General features: G+C 41.5%; 13 protein-coding genes across 13 annotated transcripts; 5 read left to right on the plus strand and 8 right to left on the minus strand.

Annotated features, from left to right (window-relative positions):
• Positions 1 to 343: 343 nt before the first annotated feature.
• On the plus strand, positions 344 to 1,083 carry SS1G_01234 (riboflavin synthase alpha chain; the record flags this gene model as incomplete). Its single annotated transcript, XM_001596990.1, has 2 exons — positions 344 to 374; positions 425 to 1,083. The coding sequence occupies 2 exons, from the start codon at positions 344 to 346 to the stop codon at positions 1,081 to 1,083; spliced, it is 690 nt and encodes a 229-aa protein (XP_001597040.1).
• A 1,032-nt stretch (positions 1,084 to 2,115) lies between these two features.
• SS1G_01235 (predicted protein) lies at positions 2,116 to 2,741 on the minus strand (the record flags this gene model as incomplete). The annotated part of the gene is made up of 2 exons (XM_001596991.1): positions 2,116 to 2,298; positions 2,373 to 2,741. The coding sequence occupies 2 exons, from the start codon at positions 2,739 to 2,741 to the stop codon at positions 2,116 to 2,118; spliced, it is 552 nt and encodes a 183-aa protein (XP_001597041.1).
• A 775-nt stretch (positions 2,742 to 3,516) lies between these two features.
• Positions 3,517 to 5,217, minus strand: SS1G_01236 (hypothetical protein; the record flags this gene model as incomplete). The annotated part of the gene is made up of 1 exon (XM_001596992.1): positions 3,517 to 5,217. One exon carries the CDS (start codon positions 5,215 to 5,217, stop codon positions 3,517 to 3,519), a length of 1,701 nt encoding a protein of 566 aa, XP_001597042.1.
• Positions 5,218 to 6,254: 1,037 nt separating this feature from the next.
• SS1G_01237 (predicted protein) lies at positions 6,255 to 6,840 on the minus strand (the record flags this gene model as incomplete). Its single annotated transcript, XM_001596993.1, has 2 exons — positions 6,255 to 6,573; positions 6,782 to 6,840. 2 exons carry the CDS (start codon positions 6,838 to 6,840, stop codon positions 6,255 to 6,257), a joined length of 378 nt encoding a protein of 125 aa, XP_001597043.1.
• Positions 6,841 to 7,535: 695 nt separating this feature from the next.
• SS1G_01238 (hypothetical protein) lies at positions 7,536 to 9,035 on the minus strand (the record flags this gene model as incomplete). Its single annotated transcript, XM_001596994.1, has 3 exons — positions 7,536 to 8,037; positions 8,136 to 8,778; positions 8,909 to 9,035. 3 exons carry the CDS (start codon positions 9,033 to 9,035, stop codon positions 7,536 to 7,538), a joined length of 1,272 nt encoding a protein of 423 aa, XP_001597044.1.
• Positions 9,036 to 9,771: 736 nt separating this feature from the next.
• Positions 9,772 to 11,080, minus strand: SS1G_01239 (hypothetical protein; the record flags this gene model as incomplete). Its single annotated transcript, XM_001596995.1, has 2 exons — positions 9,772 to 10,792; positions 10,845 to 11,080. 2 exons carry the CDS (start codon positions 11,078 to 11,080, stop codon positions 9,772 to 9,774), a joined length of 1,257 nt encoding a protein of 418 aa, XP_001597045.1.
• A 1,182-nt stretch (positions 11,081 to 12,262) lies between these two features.
• On the plus strand, positions 12,263 to 13,115 carry SS1G_01240 (calmodulin; the record flags this gene model as incomplete). Its single annotated transcript, XM_001596996.1, has 6 exons — positions 12,263 to 12,286; positions 12,372 to 12,422; positions 12,481 to 12,496; positions 12,565 to 12,690; positions 12,786 to 12,998; positions 13,078 to 13,115. 6 exons carry the CDS (start codon positions 12,263 to 12,265, stop codon positions 13,113 to 13,115), a joined length of 468 nt encoding a protein of 155 aa, XP_001597046.1.
• A 198-nt stretch (positions 13,116 to 13,313) lies between these two features.
• On the plus strand, positions 13,314 to 14,962 carry SS1G_01241 (predicted protein; the record flags this gene model as incomplete). Its single annotated transcript, XM_001596997.1, has 4 exons — positions 13,314 to 13,362; positions 13,653 to 13,820; positions 13,905 to 14,086; positions 14,273 to 14,962. 4 exons carry the CDS (start codon positions 13,314 to 13,316, stop codon positions 14,960 to 14,962), a joined length of 1,089 nt encoding a protein of 362 aa, XP_001597047.1.
• Positions 14,963 to 15,853: 891 nt separating this feature from the next.
• Positions 15,854 to 16,242, minus strand: SS1G_01242 (predicted protein; the record flags this gene model as incomplete). Its single annotated transcript, XM_001596998.1, has 3 exons — positions 15,854 to 15,910; positions 16,049 to 16,163; positions 16,202 to 16,242. 3 exons carry the CDS (start codon positions 16,240 to 16,242, stop codon positions 15,854 to 15,856), a joined length of 213 nt encoding a protein of 70 aa, XP_001597048.1.
• Positions 16,243 to 16,617: 375 nt separating this feature from the next.
• SS1G_01243 (predicted protein) lies at positions 16,618 to 17,139 on the plus strand (the record flags this gene model as incomplete). Its single annotated transcript, XM_001596999.1, has 3 exons — positions 16,618 to 16,670; positions 16,732 to 16,790; positions 17,036 to 17,139. 3 exons carry the CDS (start codon positions 16,618 to 16,620, stop codon positions 17,137 to 17,139), a joined length of 216 nt encoding a protein of 71 aa, XP_001597049.1.
• Positions 17,140 to 17,478: 339 nt separating this feature from the next.
• SS1G_01244 (predicted protein) lies at positions 17,479 to 18,161 on the minus strand (the record flags this gene model as incomplete). The annotated part of the gene is made up of 2 exons (XM_001597000.1): positions 17,479 to 17,614; positions 17,743 to 18,161. 2 exons carry the CDS (start codon positions 18,159 to 18,161, stop codon positions 17,479 to 17,481), a joined length of 555 nt encoding a protein of 184 aa, XP_001597050.1.
• Positions 18,162 to 19,086: 925 nt separating this feature from the next.
• Positions 19,087 to 19,407, minus strand: SS1G_01245 (predicted protein; the record flags this gene model as incomplete). Its single annotated transcript, XM_001597001.1, has 2 exons — positions 19,087 to 19,169; positions 19,341 to 19,407. 2 exons carry the CDS (start codon positions 19,405 to 19,407, stop codon positions 19,087 to 19,089), a joined length of 150 nt encoding a protein of 49 aa, XP_001597051.1.
• Positions 19,408 to 22,093: 2,686 nt separating this feature from the next.
• SS1G_01246 (predicted protein) lies at positions 22,094 to 22,904 on the plus strand (the record flags this gene model as incomplete). The annotated part of the gene is made up of 3 exons (XM_001597002.1): positions 22,094 to 22,170; positions 22,419 to 22,531; positions 22,618 to 22,904. The coding sequence occupies 3 exons, from the start codon at positions 22,094 to 22,096 to the stop codon at positions 22,902 to 22,904; spliced, it is 477 nt and encodes a 158-aa protein (XP_001597052.1).
• Between the last annotated feature and the right edge of the window lie 242 nt (positions 22,905 to 23,146).

Raw genomic sequence — 23,146 nt, forward strand, 5'->3', positions numbered from 1 at the left:
TTTATAAGGGAGATGGTTCGGGGTATTATCGCTGCACGTATCTAGGAAGAAAAGAGAGAAACAGTTGGAAAAAGAAAACTAATAAAAAGTATGAAAACGCAGGTAATAACTGGAGGAAATTGATAATTGATAGAATACTAAAGTTCCTAATTTATAATCTCCAAATACGAATCTGAGGTGAAGTCCCAAGATTGTCAGTCAATGACAGTCACATCTATATCAATGGATTACGTAAGTACAAAATAATCTGCACAACGAGGGATTATTGGTCATCGCGGGGTAATTCATTGCATCAGCCTAGCTCTCAACATTCAATCACATCCACCACCTCACAGTCCTAGCCATGTTTACCGGTCTTGTCGAGATCAAGGGAGGTATGTAAAGAATTACCCAATCCAAATTGAATCTCACTTACAATCCCCAGTTGTCTCCGACATCAAACTCGACAGTCAATATGGTGCGACCCTCACCATCAGCAACGCCAGCTCCATCCTCAGCGACTGCAAACTCGGCGACAGCATAGCCGTAAACGGTATCTGTCTAACCGTTACAACCTTCACCAGCGATAGTTTCACCGTCGGTTGCGCGCCAGAAACTCTCCGTCGCACCAATGTCGGTTCTCTCCAAGTAAACTCTGAAGTTAATCTCGAACGCGCCGTTTCCGCTGATACACGTATGGGAGGACATTTCGTACAGGGACATGTGGATACGGTTGCGGAGTTGATCAAGAGGGAAGAGGATGGTGAGGCTTTAACGCTGAGGTTGAAACCGAGGGATCAACATGTTTTGAGATATATTGTTGAGAAGGGTTATGTCACGCTTGATGGGGCGAGCTTGACGATTACAAAGGTTGAGGGGGAGTGGTTTGAAATTATGTTGATTGCGTATACGCAGACGAAAATTGTGACGGCGCTCAAGAAGGAGGGGGAGTATATTAATGTCGAGGTGGATCAGATTGGGAAATATGTCGAGAAGGCTGTAGAGGGGTATTTTGCACAGGGCTCTAATGGAGATATGGCTATATTGGAGAAGATGGTGGAGCGAATTGTTGAGGCAAAATTGGCGAAGTCTGCTGGGAATTAAAAAAATTCGCCTTGCGCCGTTCGATACCCATATAAACCCAGTGGTAATCATTTCTGCTATCTGGTTAAAATAGTTAAAGTCTATGAAATCTCTACTATGTATTACTATTAAAATCTGGACTACAGTTAAGATCCTACATATTCAATGTTCGTGTGTTGAGAGTATCTGAGTGGTTTGAGCCGGCATATGAACTTAAGTTTCCATATAGATTCTGTCTATCAAATGTATTTCATGTTCAAAGTTGTCGGGCTTTATGGTCACTTCGTTGATTCACATACATTTGTACTATCAGATGAATCCAACACTTCAAATCAACTCAATGTTCCAAGCAGGTTCAATTTTCGGAAGTCTCGGAACTCATGATATATGCTAAGTAATACAAACTCTATACAATCGGTTTAATATTCAGAATAAACACCGAGTCAATGTCTCAAATGATCTTATGTCTCTTATACTCTCATCATTTTAACGGGATTCAATGCAGTTAATGTCCACAAGTTGACTGCGAAGTGGCATTCAGAAGTGAGTAGAGTGAGGAACTATGAGTTATTCTTTCTAAAAAGAAAGCACTGAAGACTACAGGACAACTTGCGAATGGCGGCTGGAAGCTCTTTTGTGCTAGAGTAAACATCGAGTCTGTTATAGCAACAATCAGTAGTAGCACAGATCCTAGGTGTGGATGTTACTGGGACTTGCAATCAAATTGGGTCATCATTGGTTCGAATTCCTTCAATCCAACTAGGGAATCTCGAAATATACATCAACGCGCAAAAATAACTATGCTATTATTTCCTGGAGTCACACCCAAGTTCCAGCAGTGTAAGATGTCAAGTATAGTGGATGGTTGGCCCATAGTCAACATAACAGTCAATGGTTTGAAGCACAAAAACTCATTGTAAAGAGAGAAGCTCCTCTAATAACGCGGAAATTCAGCATTCACCTAATTTGGTCTACCTCCCACCATCACAACTCCACAGGAAACGCCTAAAACTTAACCACTCCGGAAGCAACCAAATTCCGACGATTGACATGTCACAGAGCCTTCCACTTCAGACTAAAAGATTTCGCAAAACCATCCAACGAAACTCCCGGCATAGGATTATCAACCAAAGTATTCCAAACATCCACATCAACCCCATAACTCGGCCATTTCTCCACAGGCCAATTAGCCCATCCCATCATATACAACGGCACACCAGAGACTGTCGAATTCGGCTAATTTATCACATTAGTATCTGTTTTTCTCATGCCTACACATTCCATCCTCGCCATAAAAAAAGAACACATACCGCGCTCCACTTCCCCAAACTCCCAATCTTCGTATCCGAACACGTTACGCGACCACCCTCCACTAATCCACATATTCCCTCCTCACTCCCAAATACATACATCCACATCCCGATACTTTTATTATATACAATGCGTGTACCGTCGAAGAGACCACAGGAAGTAGTATCTAGTGTCCATGTAAAACGCGAGGTTATACAACCGCTGATGGGGCCGGCACCTGTGAAATAAGGAGCTGATGCATTGAGTGCGAGGAGGTAGCCTTGGGATGTGTAATCGGTGGAGAGGGTGGTTGTTGTTAGAGGTTCAGGAGTTGGGGATGCAAGGAGAGGGACGAGGAAGATGGGGAGGAGTGGGAGATTTTTGAACATGTTCATGATTTGTCTGGATGTTTGTATCACTTCTAGACAAGATAATATGTGCTCCTTACGCATAAATCTAGATCCTCTCATTCAAGACTAGAATTTGCCTCAGCGCGGATAGAGCAACTTTTTAAATTCTCACTCCCATTGCCCAGCTCAGTCCTAATGACCTTAACTCCTCATGTTCATAATTTCCCGCTCCCATTCCCATTCCATCGGTATCATATCATTCATATATCCCTCTCTCAATATATCGTAAGATTACCTTCCTATCACTATATCTCCTACTCATCGTAATAAAAAACTTCATCTAAACAATCTAATACATCATTCCGCATAAATGACCAAATCCGGGGAAATCCCCAAACTATGATTGGAAAATTCACTGATAGGACAAAAATTTGCATCAGTCGGTCAATTCCAAGCGCAACATTTCTGGCCGGCACCGAAATGCCTAACGGATGAAGGGGGGACGAGTCGGTTAAATAACTTAAATTACAAAGGCGTGTCTGGTGATCGCTGACCTTGTGCAGGGGTATCCGGGGTGCATTTCTGGGGTAAGGTTAATAGAGCCGTGAAACACTATGTAGTATCTATCATGCATGCAAGAATGACACTTTTGATAAAGTTTGACATCTTGGCTCAAATTCAAAGAGTTGTTGGTTATCATCCAAATTTTCATTCACGTATACGGCCCGATTTTCATTGTATTTTGTTCATGGTATAGAATTTTTTTCATTGCGACCTGTTATAATTTCTCTGCCGATGGTGACGTGAGAGTTGTTTATGCAATTGCTAAAAAGGCAAGACCAATGTTGTATGTTGCGGTTAAGAGACTTTGCTCTTGCGCAGTATAAGTTCCGTTGAAAGCGGCCGGTGTAACTAACCCACTAGCTGCAGCTGTTGGGAAAACATTCTGGTCTACGGCAAAGCGTGCTCCGTCTTGGGGCATGGTTCCGCTCACGAAAAAGTTTGAAATCACTTTGGCCAATCCAAGTGATGCGTGTGAGATAGTGGTGTGTCCACTTCCTCCACGATATGCAAGGACAGATGAGGAGGGGAGTAAAGCTCGAAGTGCTTTCGCAGACTTCAGTGGTGTTGTTGGATCATTCTCGGCTGAAATGATAAGAATTGGTGTCTTGGCTGTTGCGAGCGTAGTATCTGTCTTTGCCATTGCGCTTACGCCCAAATTTGGGACGAGTGGGCGTGTGGCGGGGAAGTTGCGACAGAATGTAATGGGAATCAGTCCAGCGCTTAGGATTGGGGTGTTTTCAGAGATCGAGATACTTTTCGTGAGGGAGATAACAGTATCCAAGGTGATTCCATTTGAAGCAGCATTGTCAACACATCCGAGAGGATAAGTGGCGAGAGTTCCAACACCTGGTGCTGAGCCATCAGTTGGTGCACTATCTGCTAATGATCCGAGCAACGAGATAAGAGCAGTGGCATCACGCTTTTCGAGTCCGGATAAGACAGTTGCAAGTGTCTTCCATGTGGTTGGGACTCTAAGAAGCGATGCAAGAAGAGGGCTGAGGATATCTAAGCTGATGCTCAAACCAGAAGCAACAATAGGATTGTTGAATAGATTCTGCATGATATTGTCGAGTCTGATGGCCACAGTTCCGGAGACTCCTGAAGGCGCGGCGGCGAAAGAGCATCCTGTGCTTCCAGCAGTAGTGCAGAAGGCAGCAAAGTCGTTCAGCGAAGCACGAACACTAAGTTGATCGTTTGGAAGTTGGCTGACATATGTAAGGGCATTTGCTTTTGCGTCGAAAACACCATCGGCAATGATTCTTCCTACACGAGCTGGGAAAGTTTGAATAAACTCAGCAAGGAAAATGGTTCCGTATGAGAAACCCCAATAGTTGAGTTTTGCTGAGGTGCCATCCACTGCATCAACGATTGCTGCCATATCGCGAGCGACATATGCTGCAGTCGAAGTGTAGAGAGCGGACGACTTTTGAGCTACACAAGCCTTTGCAAGAGCAGCGACAGAAGTATCGAAAGATGTGATAGCAGCGGTAACAGCAGCATTAGCGCTAGCATTTGAAAATTGACCAAGCCATAGATTTGGAGCCGATGGAAATGCGTTATTGAAGTCATACTCGGCTTTAGCATTTGCAAAGCATTCCAAAATAGGACTTGAAGCTCCTGTTCCTCGAGGATCCCAACCAATAACATCATATAAACCACCACTTAATGCGGAGACAGCAGCTCCAGCACCAGATTGCACAAATCCAACACCTGAAGCACCCGGTCCACCAGGATTGATCAAGAGAGATCCGAGTCTCTTGCCAGCTGCAACAGTGGCAGGGTAACGAGCAAGTGCAATACTAGCTTTTGCCGTTGAGGTTGTAGAACCGTACTCAAGGGGGACTTGAAGAGTCGCGCATTGTACACCGGTTCCACATGATGTCCATGTCAAGCCATTCACAAGAACCGACAAATTGACTGTCGCCAAAAAGACGCTGCTAATAGAAGGCATTTTTGGAGAAATGACAGACTTTCGAAGAGAGTATGATCTTAATGAAAATGAATGCCTTCACAAAAGAATTCCAGTAGGTCCCGTCGTCCAGTATTTATCACCTACACTTTCTCCACTGCCGGGGTACACCAAAGCCCGGACTCCATGTGCAAAATTCTGCGAGACTTTGATTCATATCCCCGTCGCATGATGAATTCAAAACTCCATCCCAAGTTGGGAGGTGTGTATCGCATGTGGCTGGGTTTATAGCGTAATAGGGGTAATTTATGGCTCCATGTGGTTGGCAAGGATAAGTTAAGGTTTTTTGAAAAACCTTATTTTAACTTTAAGTCAGAAATTGCATTCAAGCACCGCCGTTTTCTTATTTATGCTTTGGTTCGGTCTGGCCTTTTGCGACATGCTCTCTTGTGGCTTTCGAGTTGTTTTTCCTTTATTATTAATCGAATGATTGCAGTAAGTTATGACAAACTTTTCTTTTTGATTGACCTGGCGACAACGTGGTGGATCCCAGATACACCGTGCTATGGTAGTCTTGCAATTTGAAGAATAATCCTCTAGCAGAAAAATATCAATTTATTCAATTTCATTATGATTAACCTGTCATAAAGATAAGGAAAATCCTGGGGATCAAATACTGGGATGCAATCTCTAAATATCTTTCTAGTGAATTTTGCTGTCTACTTGTGACCACAGACCAATCATCAACCACAAGCGAACAAAACCAGGAATGTGAGTTCGGAAAACGGACTTGTCTATTTTATTCATGGAGAACTATATGGAGATTCTCCAACTTGCCATAGACATAGGATGTTCTCCGAGTGTCAAGAATAACGTAAACTAAGCAGTGACCGCACAATAGATCCACCCACATCCATATACACGATCCACTGTTACAACCAAACAACTCCGGACGAGGATCTTGAACTCTATAAACTCAGCCTGATATTGTTTATTCATCCGTTGCTTTCTGGGTCTTGTTAGTGTTCATCATGGTAGTATATACTATATAAAAACTCACAGTCGCTCTGGAAAGGTAGTCAGGGCGAGGTATCTTTTTGAGCAGTGTCTTTTGAAGGAGTGTCCTTTGGGGTGTTTTTGTGAGGAGTCGTTTCTTGAGGATTCTCTCTTTGCGGTGTATGTTTTTGAGCATTATTCATCTGAGAAGTATCCTCGGGAATATTGCTCTGAGCAGTATCATTCTCGACAGTGTCTTTCTGAGTAGGATCTTCTTGTAAGGTATCTTCTTGCAAAATACCTTCCTGACCAGTATCTTCTTGAGGACTATCTCTTTCAGGACTATCTCCTTCAGCACTATGTCCCTCAGGACCATCCTCTCGACCACTACCCTCCCGAGGACTATCTTCCCCAGGAATTCCCTCTTTAGTAACACCACCACAAGTAAAAAACCCACAAAAATCACACCGAAAACGCGGAGCATCTCGAGGAGCAAGATTACTCGCCCAACCACAATGAGAACACCTCCAGTTCACCCAGATAGTGTCCATCCTTACTGAAGATAAATATGATATACAGAATTATCGTCCGAGACTTAATGGTGAATTACGAGAGCGTGGTGTTGTCTGACTCTGTTGTTGTAGTGACTTGGCTGGAATTGGTATTCATTTTATAGTATAATTGGAGGTATTGATTCTTGTACGCTGTTGAAGAAGGGAGAAACGAATAATCCAAAGGCTTCGAGTTCCCGCTTGAATAATCATATGAAGTATCGATATACGAGTCAAAGATGTTACTCTACACTCTGAAGATTCTGCTAAAGAACCCGAATAAATAAAAAAGAAAAATTTCTAAAAGCTAAATAAACAACTATCCAAATAGAAGTTACACAGCAACACCAGCCCATATCAGGAGATCCTAACCATAAATTCAAAAAAGAGCTCATCTCCGTAACTTCCTCATTGTTTATTCCAAATTCCTAATAACAACTTCCTCATCCCTCATCCCTCGAATATCAATTATAAAAACAGAAGTAAAAGGCCAGATATCAATCTAACCACTAAACTCTTCCCTCTTCCCTCTTCCCTCTTCCCTCTTCCCTCATCATTATCATTATCATCAAGTCGAGAGGACGTGGAACACAGCAAACAACTCACTTGAAAAGACTAGCTCAGAATGTAATATTACCATTTTTTCTAATCATAACCAGATTCCCTAATGCCACTTTTAACAGTACTTTCTTCCTGTAACCATAACCCAATTCTTATCATTTATCCCTAGCATAACGCAACATGAATCGTCCAATCATAAGCTGCATCATTTATTCCACTCGTCCATCTTCATAGAGACGCCCTACTTTATGTTCACATAGAAAAGAAAGTAACAACCACAATCATAAATAGTCCCAAAACGCCACTCTGCACACCTACTTCAATCTTCAAACTAGTGGACTTTGGTTCTGTTGGACCGTTCTTACCACCCCAAAAGACGTGTGGATGTATCGCGTGCATAGAAGTCCGGCGTTTCTTCATACTTACAACATTCTTCAATGTGGCAGCTCCCAACGTGGGAAGAGGTTCATCACCATTGACTTTCCAGGCTCCTTCCACACTAGGCGGGCAAGCCGGTGTTGGCTTGTTTGGATTGTAATCTGATTTTTTGACTTCCATTGGAATAGCTGATTTCCAAATGTTTCTCAAAGTGGTAAACTCAGGATCCATAGGAATCGGAGGTCCACCATATTCAGTGTTCTTGTAATCAACAACTCCATAGTCGTTTCCTTCGTTGACCCACTCATAAATAATCGCGCCAGACCAAGTTCCTGACATTTGAGGCCCGAAAATGACTAATTGATCACCGAAAGTTCTGCGTCTAGGTCAGAATTGAAAATTCTGAATATCTAGGTAAAGGGCAAACTTTAAATGCACCAGAAGAGAGCTGGGATGAGAAGGTATAGTGCTTACCTTGGTCTAGGGACGATACAACCAGTCTCGGAAAAGAAGATTGGAATGGTGTAATTCTCAGCCATGTTTTGCAGGTTATGATAACCCGAACTATCATAGGTAGAATTACCGCACCATTCATAAGAATTAAGACCAAAGAACTCGATGGTAGTCTTTGGATCACCACAAGCAAGATAATTTTGCAATTGAGGTCGTAGCTCAGCAATATCAGCGGCAGAGTAACCAATTGGGATCTTTCGATAACCCATTTTATCACGGTAAGCTCTCATATCGGCAGTAGCAGCTTTAATATATGGAGCAGCATTGGAATTATAGTTCGAATTGATAACTTCGTTGCCGATGAAAAAACCTGCAGTATTTGGGAATCTTTGAAATGCATCCATGACCTTGGCATACTTTTGGAATTGGTCAAGTGTCCAAGCTGGGTCTATGGAGTGGAGCGCTGTATCGAATGTATCTAGATCGACCCAAAGGTAGATGCCAGCATTCTCAAGAACATTCATGCACGCGGTGTGGTCTTTTGTCGGATCAACATGGTAGACACGGACAGAGTTTGTACCGAACAATTTCATGAGGCCCATGTCGAATGTGCATTGAGTTATATTGACAAGAGGATCATTGCCAGTGCCTTGGAATGCAAAACCTGATGGTAATGTTAGGCCATTTTGTAGCTCATTTGAAGTTTTGAGATGAGTCGAATCTTTAACACAGTATGGATGTACGGGGAAGGGGAGGAGCTTGGTTATTAGTGACAGAGTGAAATGAACGAATACCTTTAATATAAAATTGTTCATCACCAGCAAAGAACTTCGAGCCCTTTACAACAATCTCAGGAATAGCAGTAACGGTAGCAAGACTGGCTGCCACAATCAATGCAGCTTTGGAAAGCATTAAACGCATTATGACAAGTGAATTTCGATGTAGACGATGAGAATGATAAAAAGAAAGCGTGATAAAAAAAGCTATGTAACTTTGGATAAAAGGAATTAAATATTGACGGTGGGTGGGTTTGATGATGTTTTATTTTCAACGATGAGATAGATGGATAATGAAGCAAGGAAGAGAGCAAATCGATGTTCGTGGATAATACGAAATATGATGTTGTAGAAAAGAAAGAAGAGAAGAAATTGGAAGAGAGAAAAATTGTGTGCATAGGCATCGTGCCATGTCAATGAAAATGGAGAAGGAATGATCACTTCTACCGATAAACACTTGACCATCTTCATCGTGTACCTTCTCTACCAGGCAGTTGCACTTTCTGAACCCGAAAGAAATCCCTTGGAAGATTAGTTCATTATCGAAATGGGATTTGGACATTGAGGAGTGACATATGGCCAATCAATTTCTTCAAACTTTTCATCCACGATGCATTCGATAACGAGATATCTTTCCTATTTCTTCGTGAAAACCCGCTGTCAAAGAGTCAGAAATTCTAAATAGGTATATTGATTGCCCAAGGTCATTTCAAAACAAGGAAAACTCTCCCCTTAGATGAACAGAGTCTACATAGTACCCATTCGGCCTTGCTAACTTGACATATTGGCAGTTGCTGAGGCACAAACCATCCAAACGTCTGTATAATACCTTCATTCCATTCCTATTTGTACCCTCTATCGTACCAATCTTACGATTGTATTTAAGAATCATAACCCCAACCTCTTGCATCATTATACTCGCCAACCAAATTCGTCGCAGCTGAAATAATCCCAACAGCGCCATCCGCAAAAGTGTTGCCAGTACCCTGTAGAACACGAGCAGCCGCTTGACCTCTTGCAACCTCCTCTTGCAATACCTGTACCCTAAAATCTTCATCTAGGCAACAATCTCTTTTGACCATCCGTCCCATTATTGCAGACCTCAATGCGGCCTCCCAATGATTGACAAACTCATCTTCGCTTTGCACAGTAGCTTTTCGTGCCGAGACACCTACACCCGCAGGTCTATCGGCATATTGATATATGCCCTTGACAATCTCGTAGCGACGAGTAATTAAAACGAGGACCGGCCACGAAACTACCCATAAGCATGTAAGATAGAAAAACCAACGAATCCAGGTGGTCATTCGCCATTCGTTAATCATATGTGGCGAATACACAATTACCCGTTTGTGTGAAGTTGGAAAATTTACATAGACTTGACCACGGTAATTCGTAGATGTAACAATACGTCGCAAAAGATACTCCAGATGAATTTTATCATGATTTATAATCTTGCGCTCGAATATAAAACATTTCATGCTAGATGGGTCAGAAACAAATTTATGACACCAAGCCTGTAATTCATCACCAGTTGAGCCTGACTCTATATCAGAGCTAGAAAGGGACGGCTCGAAGGATTTGATTATTCCTCCACGAAATCCTTTCTGGTTATCAGGCAAAATCTCTAGCTTTCCACCAGTTCTTATTCCGGTTGTGAGCAGATGTGTTAAATTCAGACGTATGTGAAAATCCGTAATAGTTTCTGATGAATCTTTCTTGTGCCGACGCTCGGTTTCTTTGTGAGTCCCTAATAATTCTACATAATATGATGGAGCATATTGAGCTTGTTCGAGTATCATTTGATGAAGAGCATGGGAATCTGTAGAGTAGTTTGGGAATCTCGTCCAGAAATCAGATGAGCTATAGTCGTGTGAAGAAAAAGGAAGGTCGGGTGGAGGGCTGTAAGAAAGTTAGCCTACTGAAAGAAGCGCGCTTTACAAGAGATACCTACATATACCAACTTGCGCCATGGGCAGGTTGAGGATCGCTGGAAGGTGAATAATGATCAGCATGGGAAAGCAGAGGTGCCGATCCAGATCTTTCCTCGTAGCTTGGCAGATCTTCCTCGGGGTATTCTTGGTCCGTATGATTGATAAAAGCAGTAGATTGCGAAGAAGCACTATTGCTAGCTTCTAACGCAACTCTGTGGTCATCAGCCTTGTAGGGCTGAGGCGTTTCTTTCCCCATAATGTAGATCTATCGTCCTCAAAATCGAGACTCGGAATTCAGTCGGTTGATGGTGTCTCGCAGAGATTTCTGGTTATTACCACCAGGACGGCGGTATCTTTCAGAAACTATAAGTGTGAGGTGATGTTGTATAGAAGGCCATTATGAGATGTTGATGAGGTAGCCTGGGAAAGCAGTAAGCCGCTTGCACAGCCACGAAGCCTCCATGTAAAGGCTCCACGTAAAAGAATTGGCAGTCAGCTCAACATACTGTTGATCCTTCATGAATCATCATTTGCTGATATTTTCGCTAGGTATGGTATCTTGGGAAGTTCGGATGACATATAATGGATGAAGAGATCACATATCGAAGTCCTTATAGGTCCAGATTGAGCAATGGAATGATCCGATGCATAGTTTTAAGCTTACTTTGCTGTGCGGTTTATTTTTTGACCATTGAGTGCATGTCGCATCACAGCCTAGCGGCTATGAATTGCACCAAAGACATGGGATGATGAAATCAGAGTCTCCAGATGCTATTTACCATACAGACATTTTGTTCTTGGCAATCAGAGTTCGTTGACACCATGTACCTGCTCCGTACTTGCAATATAGGATATCTAACTACTTACAGCTTTAACCACTTACAGTTGTGGTTCCACATAACCTTATCCAACACAGCCACAATATCATTTCCCCAGCTTTTTAAATAAAAGTTTTCTATGTTCCAAAAATAGATAAAACAACCCTTTGTTTCTTTTCTGGGGCAAAACACTGAAGAACATTGATATCATTTATAATTTTGGTCTATTACTCAAGTACCTATCGTAGGTATGTATGTATTATGTAGGGATTTTTGATGAAGCAGCGGAGATCCCTCTCGCCCTTCTTAACCGAACCTTTTCTACCAATAGAAAGCGAAAACATCCGAATGGTGGGGCTTTTTTGGGCTGTCGGTCAATCGTTGGATAGGTCTGCGTCCCGCTCAAAATAAAGAAGTCGCCCTATGAAACGGATCTTATGAAACAGGTTCTAGCAAAACGTCTCGAACCACTTGCACCAACCCCCGCTCATCCCTCATCCAGTTCGGTCCCTTCACCCCTTAAGTAGTTCATCCGAATTCAAGATATTCTTCTACACCACATTCATCCCCTTCTGCCAAGTATCAACTTTACCCTATCCACCACACACACTACACGCAGAATGGCAGAGTTAAAGAACGCCCAAGTGAGTCTAAGCCTGTCTGCAAAGCTTCACAGAGTCCTCCTCAGTCGTACTGACCTGTACTGACCCTCCCCTTTCTCTATTTTAGGGTCTCAGCAATGAGGAAATTCAAGCATACAGAGATGCTTTCTCTATCTTCGTGAGTCGGATTCTTCAATACATGTTTGCGCAAAACGCTTACTTTCCTTTCAATACAGGACAAAGATGGTGATGGTACGCGCGACACAACCCTGCACCTCTTCTTCGCAGTTATTCTCTAACATTCTCAACCCTTTAATCAGGAACCATATCAACTGCCGAACTCGCAGAGGCAATGAAATCTTTGGGACAAAATCCATCCGATGCGGAAATTCAAGATATGATTAATGAGGTTGATGTTGATCAATCGGGAACAGTCGACTTCGATGGTTAGTTACACGGCGATACATCACGATAACCCCACATCTTGGTACTACCATCACTTTCATGCGACTCTTCTAACCATTTTAAAATCGAATTACAGAATTCCTCAAGATGATGACTACCGAAACGAAGGGTGTTGACTTCGAACAAGAGATGCGCAGTGCTTTTAAAGTATTCGATGTTGATGGAAGCGGTACAATTTCCCCAGAGGAAATCTACAAGTTGATGGCATCTTTGGGAGAGAATTTGTCAGAGGACGAGATCAAGAGCATGGTGAAGGAGGTTGATAAAAATGGTGATGGAAGCATAGATTGTAAGGCAATCCCTCTCTAAATGCTCTTCAGATCCTTTCAGCTTTGACACAATCACTAACACAACCTCCAATGTCTTAGACGATGAATTTGTTTCATTCATTCGCGACAACAAATAAGGATTTAGGACTAATCACGGGGAAATTTATGAAAATGAAGAGATTTTGAATATCATATCAAATGCACACAATACCATAGGAATGAATATACATGTTATTTTATTCCAGCAGTACTGCTCAACGAGAATGGAAGTTTTGTTTATGCTAAATACGAGATTTTGATGAATCGATCAAGTAATTGTCGTCGGCATATTCTTGATGGTGGCATTTGCCCTACCTCCTTTTAGCATTTTGCCTTTTATGATTGGTTCTTAAATCTATCGTATCATTTTCGTGGAAGTTCTTGCGGGATATTCCTCGCAATGAATATTGGGCTATGATCTGGGCAAACTATTGTCTAGTTAAAAAGAATGGTTTTGGTTCAAAGGACTTCTTAACTTCTGAAAGAGGTGATTTCTTTGATACACACAACCTTCAAGGAACAATAACATTGTTTGAATATATTTACTTTCCAATATCGTCCTGAGAGCCTTGGTACATTGCGATATTTTCTTTCTAGATTCCCCCATATCCAGCTCAATTACTTCTAACCAATAGCACACTGGCTTCTATCTTACGACCAGCCAATATGGACGCAGAGTCAACGCCAAAAGACTCAACCAAAAGCTGTCAAGTCCGAGACCAGGCTCACATTTGGTGTCGAGATCGAATACCTCTTAGCTACTGTTCACCCCATTCATCCTTCTCCTGACCCGCGGGATCCTCGTGAGTATGATGGGAAAAAACTAGGGACAATAGACGACGTTAATTTAGACATCTTAGAAAAGCTGAAGGCTAATGATATACTAGCATCAATGCTTTGGACTTCTGCTACGGGTGATCTGCCAAGTGATGATGAACTTGAAACTAATTGGCTCCTTAAACATGATGCGACCGTCCTCGGTATTGTGCGAGTCGATCCATATTACAGGGAGTTTGGCATGGAAATGTCATCTCCGCCATACTACTATGACGAGGCTTCCCGGGAAGTTGTTCGATTGCTTCTCAAAACGTTGAGAAAAAACTATCTAGTCCGCGTTAATGACACTGCAGGCCTTCATGTTCATGTTGGCAGTGAGTATAATGGATTTACATTTCATGTCCTTCGCAACCTCATTGCGATTTTATATACCTACGAATGACAAATAAGGCTAATTCTCCCTGCTGAGCGTGTGCAGGGATACCAGCAGAAATTTTGTCGAGCTTTTCCCTGGGGCACCTTCGGCCAAGCAAATCCAGATATCACACGCCTTGATTTCCTCAACCACATTCTTTCTTCCGAGAGCTATGAGCAACTCATCATAGATTTCACGACAGAGTTTACCGACCGCCTTGGATTCAACATAGGCAATCTAACCCTCCCCTACAAAAGTTCCAAACGCACCATCGAATTCCGTCTCCATCAAGGCACCCTAGATCCCGACGCCATCCTCCATTTCACACATCTCTGCATCAAACTAACCGAAAAAGCCTGTCTAACCAAAAACCAAGAAGCACACATCGGGCGTCTCAGAACCGATGTGGAAAAACCCATCGGTCTAGGTGTCCAGGAATGCAGCACCGTCGATCTCCTCATGTGGCTGGGATGTCCGGCGCAGGCTTATTACTATGGTATTGCAATGGTAGCGACGGATGCAAAGAAATTTAAAGAGCGGATTGAGCAGGATACGCGTCTCGCGAGGGAGCAGGCGCAACTGGCTTATGAGAGGTGGGTGGAGGCGAGGAGGAAGGAGAAGGCGTTTGCGGATGAGGGGGGGGAGGACCGTTCGCAGCGTGGGGAGGAGTCGAGTTCGGGGTCGCCTGTTGCGCCGGGTTTTGATCTTTCGAGTTATGATTTTGATAATTTGGATATGAGGGGGGGTTTTTGAGGTGGGTTTGGGTAGTAGGTAAGTTTGTTCTCTTTTTTTTGTTTTACTTTGTTCTTTTTATTTTGTTTTTTTTATTTTATTTCATTTTCCATTGCTTTCTTGTTCTTTGGCTTCTAGGATTAGTTGATACAGGTAAGTTTTCAATAAATACAAAAAAAGGTAAGTAAGTGATAAATTTCTTTTTCTCTTAAACGAGTTTCGCGGGCGAAGTACAGGTAAGTATTTAGTAGATATGTAAAATCTCCTACAATTGCGAAGTTATTTTCGTCACTGCGTCAAAAGAACACCAGAATACTTAGATAAATAATATAATATACTTTTAAATCATATAATGACCCTTTGCGATTTCATCACCTTGCTAAAATTGAAATATATGTAGTGTGGAGATGGGATTTTTGAGGTGTATTGAGTTGTGTGTAAGAGTAGAGTAGATTTGAGATTTATCTATTATTTATCTCTTAAAAGACGAAAAATAGTAAATCTTTAAATAAATAATTCTCTTTTATATTGCAATGCACTCACTATAATATCAACCAACTACAATTCCTCAGACAGTAAAAGTTGTGAATAGAACATTAAGAATCAAGTTCTATTATTGAAAAAATACTAATTATATAATTAGAAGGTAAAATATCTCAAATACATGTTTGAGAGTACAATATAATAAGTTCATCTATATCCCAATCGGGCAAGTTCTTAGCAAGGCTATTGTATATAAAATCAGCAATACCGCCCTTGGCTGGGGATATTTTCCTTTATTTATTTTGTCGAATCTGGGAATCGAATACTAATTTCTGTAAGGATTGGATTTTAGATATGGTGGAATTAATTGTATTTGATTGTTAGAGAGTTTAAGATTTGAGCCTAGAATCGTGGAAATAGCGTCTTGATTTAGCTTCCCACCTTTTTCCCCTTCTTTTCTTTCAACTTTACGAACTTTCGTTGCAGCTAAAACAGAACGTACGCAAATATTATTCTGCATCATGGAAACCCAGTTTTTTCAGTAGATGGCCCGGACAAACTAGAGACAGTTTTCTCGGCATGGACTTTAGTCGCTGCAAGTAAACGAAGATCGATCTAACATACGTTACATATGACATTAGCTGTACCCAGTTTTATTATTTTTAACAAGCTAGTCGTCTCTACCTCGCTGTATCTAGACTTTCCACGGACTATTTTATTCATTCGCCATGGTACCGAGCTAACAATATAGTGTTTTCACTAGGTTAGGGCTCGTACCCTATCTCAATGATGATTACCGTCATCGATCGACGTGACATGTTTCATCTTATATAGTCTTTTACGAACGAATACTCTGAGTAGAATCTGTAGACACCTTGAAGTTAAATACGTTGATATGTATGCGCTGATATGTATGGTTAGTGGCAGAGATGAGATTACATGTCATTACTGTGTCTTCTCAGAACAATTTTCAATATATAGAAAATTTTAAGGTTTGAACAGTGTATTTAAACTTTAAATACTAAGGCGCGAAATAAGATACTAACGCATGACGTTAGTGATATACAAATATAATTACCAGCGAGATATACTCCGATATTTGAATCCTTCTCGCCAAGTTAGGGAAGTCGTCCTTGTCTAGGATGATCCCACTCCCTGTAATAACACAAATATACATATACCAAATACCCATAATGACAAAACACACCGATATTCTACTCACACTAGCTGAGTCGGAATTAGAGCTGTAAGGGGCTTGAGTTTTCCTCAAAAAAAAAAAAAAAAACTTGCGACTGTGGATTAATCAGAGGCTTCATCTATATTTTCAAATTTCTGGACTCCCAACGATCAAGGACCGTAGATGTATGTATGTATTGAACTGCCAACACAAATGGAATATTGAGATCAATTCATGTATAAAAGCTTCTACATATCAGATAATTAGGGTAAGTCCTTGAAGTGAAATCTTGAATTGGCTAAGTTTCCCTCTGTATGAAAAGTGTAGCGTCATAAAACATATTTTCTCTGCCACCGTTCTAATCAATTTACTAATAATTGACGGATAACTTTAACAGACAAAATCATAGTGTATTAATTACCTTCGATATACAGTTATTCAAGAGGATGATAGAATAATGGGAGACAATCGCCGCGGCCTATTTGCATTTTACAGGAACATGCCATGCTTTAGTTCGCTTTGTGTCAAGCTGATATAAACAATAATTTGCCTCTGTTGGTTATCTGCTTTGTTTAGTTGCTTCTCTGGTTACTTTGCCGAGAGCTAAAAGTTAATAAAAAATGAAAATACATTTATCCTTTATTTCTACAGGTCATTGTTCACTTTACAGTCACGGTTATCACCAAGGAGGATGAGAAATTCTTTTTTTTGGGGTTTAATAATGTTTTAATTCAAAGAAATTGTGTAAATGCGATGAGAACCAGCCTCATTTAAAAATTCAGGTACTTCACGCTAGTAACTACTCACTAATTTATGTCAAGTTTCGTGTTCCAAATGTTCACTTTCCACCACCGCTGTGAGATGGACGCTGCGATGATTATTGACTGCCGAAACGTTTCTCAAAGTCGGCCCAGAAATCTGCTTGGAGGTTTCGTTCTGCGCCCATTCTTGCCAATACTTCTCTAGAAGCCTCAATCATTGAAGGACGGTCGGCGGGCTCTTTAAGAATAGCGCTGAGCTGTCAGCTGCGTCTTCTTGTGACAATGGGTAAATTGTTCCATCAGTGATTGTATGAAGTAGTTGTCTGAAGGCTTGGTAGAAAACTTCTTCCTGGGCCGCTAAGCGGGCTTGCTGAGCCCACTCGTGTCTCAACGGTGCTAGAATCTCTTCAAACTCTCTCGCCCAGTTATCGGGAAATCTGGCTTCAAAGTCATTGTCTGGCGGTGAGTCCAGGAAATCGTCACTGAGCTCATTCTCACCTCCTTCAGGGTCGTTCTCCTGCATGATTTGATCGGAAATTTTGCGAGCTGCTTTTTCACGCCTAATTCTGGCGTGACGCCACGCTGAAATGAGCAATTCAATGTTGTATGTTCTAATAGGCCATGGGTCTTGCTCATACAGAGCACCATCTGGGCGATGTCGTGCCTGCTCGATTGTCATGGTACGAATGACCCGAGGCCAATCTACCACACTCGGATCACGAACTTCTCCATTAACGAAAAATTCATCCATTAGATTGAGGAGATAAGTCCTCTCACTAGTGTTCCAGCGCGGTGACATATTTGCGTTGTTGATTGGACTTTGAAGTGTGTGTTGAAAGATTTATCCGAAGAAACGTAATAGCCAAAGAGATAATTGTTTCACAGAGCTGGTTGTGGATGAGAATTCCCTCATTACTCAGTACCTAGTTCTGGTTTTATACTTAATATAAATGTTGCTCAAGCACTGTTCCCAAGTAGACTTGGAAACCATTGGAGACTGAATTTTACCAGAAGGTGTTGCTCCACCCATTGTTTTACAGATTTCTTTGAAGAATCTGAACTGTTGACGATCTGTTCGTCATGGGTTCCACGGAAAGTAAGTGCTAAGTATTTCAGGTGTTTTATGTGTTTTAGACCGCAGAAACTTTTCCACCAGTAATGTGATTCATACTGGATAAGTGATAATGAATGCAAGCTAATGTCGACAGTCTTTGGTATGGTTGTTTCTCTAAATGTAGTGTTAGTATTTTGCTTCACATATTTTGGGGCGCCGAAAGGAAAGGTTCTTTAACTTCTAAAGAGCTAGAGGCTGCAAGACTTAAATCTTACCTTTTCCCTGTAGAGAGATTCTGAAATATTTTTTTTGTAAATTAAGACTGTAGGGTAGCTAAAGCATAACAGAAGAAATCAGTCCTCACATAACGAAAACGTAGCTCGTTATTTAGAATCTGGAGTAGTGGTAGGGTTGATCGGGATTCATGTTGACTAGGGTTTAGCCAAAATGCACTAGTGAAACTAGCTTGTAGCCTAAAAAATTCGATGAATGCTAGGATGCTGGCCAACATAGCTCTATTTGTGAAATAAACTTTGATCTACTGACAGTCTGTCCCGACTGGGGACTTCAGAAGATACTGGATTATGATCTAGAGTTCCCAGCACTTCTTAGCTGCTGTAGCAGTCCCGGTACCTTGAAATCTTTCTTTTCATATAGAACTCTTAGGTATTTATAGCTCCAGTAGTAATTTCTGCAAATCTTCCTTTGCCTCAAGCCGAAGTAATGCCCCGATGGTAAAGTTGTTGAAACTTTCTAATATCGACCTCGATAACCACGTTAGTATAAACTTCATTCTAAGTAGGTATTAACTGCATTAACGTTAGATGCTTTCCATTGGTCTTTCCCTCCTATGCTTGCCTTTAAGTAGGCTTTGAACTATGAGCTTGTGAGACTTTCCGTTTTTTTTAGCGAGCTGCTGCTCACTCCTCCGAACTTTGATCATTTCAGGTTCATCACATCTCCTATAGAAAACCCCTTCATAGCTGCCCATGTTCATTGTGCATGGATGTGAATGTCTTTGCTGCCATATACTGTAGCACCTTTGAAGATTTTGATTTCTCTGAACCTAGTTCAGTAACTTGGCGATTTTAGGCTACCCGTAGAGATGTATTGTCGCTACGAAATCATTTTTCCACTGCCAACATCGCTAATTAAGCCGCGATCAATGTTGCAAGCACGTAAAAAATCTAGAAGGAACGTTGGAAGGTATCCCGCCATCAGCCGCGAAGGATTAGAACGTTCTTTCAATTTGTCTTAACTCGCCACGAATATTTTCAATCTTTTGTAGTCCTGAGATGTGTCTGCGTATTTAAAGTTCAGAATAAGGTAAAAGATCTTTGGTTGAATTTTACTTCCCTTCCTTAGTATGAAAATACTCTAATTTGTGAGCAGAAAGCTTCAGGTAGCTTTCAATTATTCCCAAAGTACTAATTACGCTATATGATCTCTTAACGTCATTTCCCTGGTCGATCTACAAAGTAACTAGCCAGGTAATTTCACCATTGTTACCATTGCTCATCATCAAGTTTACATCCTAACTCATTTCCAAGCTCCGCAAGTAGCAGACACTGCGATCAAAAAATAAGAACAAGCCAATACCGCCCTTTCAGATCATATATGGTATATCTGAGCTAGTAGTCAAGTGCAGGAGGTAATACGTCGGTTTCTGCCGCAGTTTCTGGATGAAAGAACGTGGGATGCTATTTCAAGTCGGTTTCTCACTTAGAAGTAGTTACCTTCGATACTTGATGATCCTGTCACATCATGTGTTTATATAGGCTAACTCGAGAGGATATGGGGTGTAAGGAGCTGGGAAACACGACAAAGGAAATCATTGTGTTAGACTGGCTGGATTAACTCCAAGGTAACGAGCCACTAATGCTACCCGCTCCGTCTCTTCCTCGTCCCATTTCTACTAAATCCACAAGCCATGAATCACTCCTAAACAATTTCAAGACCCAAAGGCATATAAGACTTAGTAGACCTCATGGATTTAAGTTCGTCTCTGGGCAAAGTCTTAGTTGAAATTAGCTGATCTTTGATATTGAAGTCTGATAGGTAAAATGAAATAATCATCAATATTAGATTAAATTTAATAATAAATAGTGTTCAGCGTTAGTTACAGTTGTTTAAAGATACCAATGATCTAGTCATGTTATCAATATAAACTACCTGAAGTTCGCGAAACCATTTAGACTGTCTTGCAGAATGGTGATTTCAACCTTAAATATCTTTAACTTAGTTGTCGAATGCGACCGCATGGCTATATTTCCACGAACACAGGGCTAGTTTTATAGAAAGTATGAAAGCAAAATTAAGGATAGAATATAGTTGTGGATTGAGATAGGCGAGAGGGTAATTCATCGATGAAAAGGGGGTTTTGATTGTATCTTGGCAAATATAGTCTACTCTATTTGACGAGCCGTCCAGCGTAGAAAGGATAGAATGTATTTGTACAAGCGAAGATGCTATGCGGATATGACTATTGGATGGTCAATCCTGCTGCGTTTCCCACAGTACACAGTGGCAGTGCAAGTAGAAGAGAGAAAACATGAGATGAGATATCTGTTGATAACAAAATTTACTCCAGGTCCTCGTAAAAAAGAAGGGCGTTTTAAGAAAATGCATGGGCATGTAATCATTTGGCCAACTACATCCACCTTTTAAACACAAATTGCTAGATCTGATCGGCTATTCCTCCTATTGTTGCACTTGCTCACATTCCCATGGAAACTTGATGAAAATGTATTGTGGTAGGTGCGAATAGAATTAATGAAAAATGCGTGAAATACACTATATATATGTATATACACTGGCTTGAATAGCATAATAGCTGTAGTGATTCGAAAACTTTCATGAAGACGAAAGTGGAAGGGAGGCCCTAGTAGTGATCGAGGGATAAATAGTAAGGTGAGTAGATATGATTGTTGTTTCATCCAAGGCCTAATTTTTGTGTAGCCATTGCTAAGTACTTCCGATCATATGACATCTCCAAAAGCTCTCATCTCCTGATCTTCAAAGACTGAAGCTCGATAGTCACGTGTAATATCTTCGAGCCCGAACTCCCGACTCGGCTCTCGTCACAACATCTCCCCACATGCTTATTTAGCTAAAAGAAGCACAACTCTCTTGGCAGCAGGTACCCGGTATTTCTTGTTTTCTCAACAGCCGCAGTTATCCAATAGTTGCGTGTATTTGCTCTGTACTCCTTTCCTTACTTACACAATCGGATATCCCCTCCCACCAATCACTTCCCCTTTCCCTGCTTTTCAACTATGTATGCATTCCTTGCATAATCTTAGTCCAACTATGGTTACTTGCATCTCTTTAATCCACATTCACACTAGCCTTAGTGTCTCCAAGCTAAATCTCCAATCAGTGACGTTGGTCCAACTCTTCCGAGGAGCTTCACGTCCGAGCTTTCTTTCCTGCTTACAGGAACAAGGGAACAAGTGTGATATGATATCTCCGTGTGCGTGTAAATGTGGTGTTAGCCAGTAAAGCGCCTCCTCTTTCCCCAGCTGAAGCTCCTGTTGCCCCCCGACTTCTGCAGGTTTCAATCACTTTTCATCTCATCTCTATCAATTTTTATCTACACATAATCATTATATATCTCTATACTCAATACATATTCTCAAGTATCCCTTCTAAAGATATCAATATACATCAGCATCAATATGACTACAAGAAAGAGAAAGGCTGACGATGAGGAGCTCGTTGCTCTTCCTTCGGATGAGAGTGAAGAGGAAGAGGAGTAAGTGTTGCATCTCCTATTCATCGATGGATCTGTGATGTCGCATATAGATTTCAATGGTGCAATTCATCGCATTGAGACAGCTATTGCGTGTTATTAGATCGGGTCGCAAGTTTCCTGATGGCATTGCATCTATGGTTTGATATTTATTGATAGGTCGATCATCGCATCGCATCACCCGCTGTACCTGTTTGATTTGTTTCGTTTATTTCATCGAGAGATCGTAACTAATCATCAAATCTCATTAGGTATGAAGACTCCGATGCTGAAGCACCAGCTGCGGCATTTGCGGCATCTGCTGCTTCAGATGAAGATGATAGCGACGAGGATGAGGAAGAGTTAGAAGAAGACGAAGTTCAAGGTATGCGACGACATGCTAAAACTTGTCAACTTGCAGCCCTTCGCAGCCGATACCCCTTTCGAACCTACTGACTTTCCTCCGTACAGAAACGGCACCTCCAACTAAAAAGCGCAAATTCGTCGCAAACGACGTGACCGATGACAAAGATGAAGTCGCTCCTGTCAATGATGATGAAGGTGATGATAATGAACTCGATGAAGACGAACCCGCGGATGACGGATTAGACGATGAAGAAGATACCGATCCGGAAGAGACAGTTTGTCACCCAGGACCTACAAGTAAAGCTGCTGAAGTGAAAGGCGGAATTGTTCCCAAGGAGGATAATTTGGATGAGGTTGAAGCAACGATTGCTGATGTTGAAGATGATGAGTAGATAAGCTTCCTTATCGTCATATCATTGTTGCAACGCGCAGCGTATCCACTTCAAATAAGAGACCGTGCGGGATGCGAAATGAGAAACGAATGATTGGGATGAGATGGGATGAGGGATTTTCTGGGACGGAGATTTATGGGCTGGCATCGGACATGAAGTTGGTAATCTGGTTGGAAAGGTGTAATAGGGAAACAAAAAGGGGCCAAAATGGAGATTGTGTAAAAGAAGTTTCCTGTGCTTAT

This window comes from Sclerotinia sclerotiorum, genomic scaffold (genome assembly GCF_000146945.2).
Source record: "Sclerotinia sclerotiorum 1980 UF-70 scaffold_2 genomic scaffold, whole genome shotgun sequence".
Lineage (NCBI taxonomy): Eukaryota > Fungi > Ascomycota > Leotiomycetes > Helotiales > Sclerotiniaceae > Sclerotinia > Sclerotinia sclerotiorum.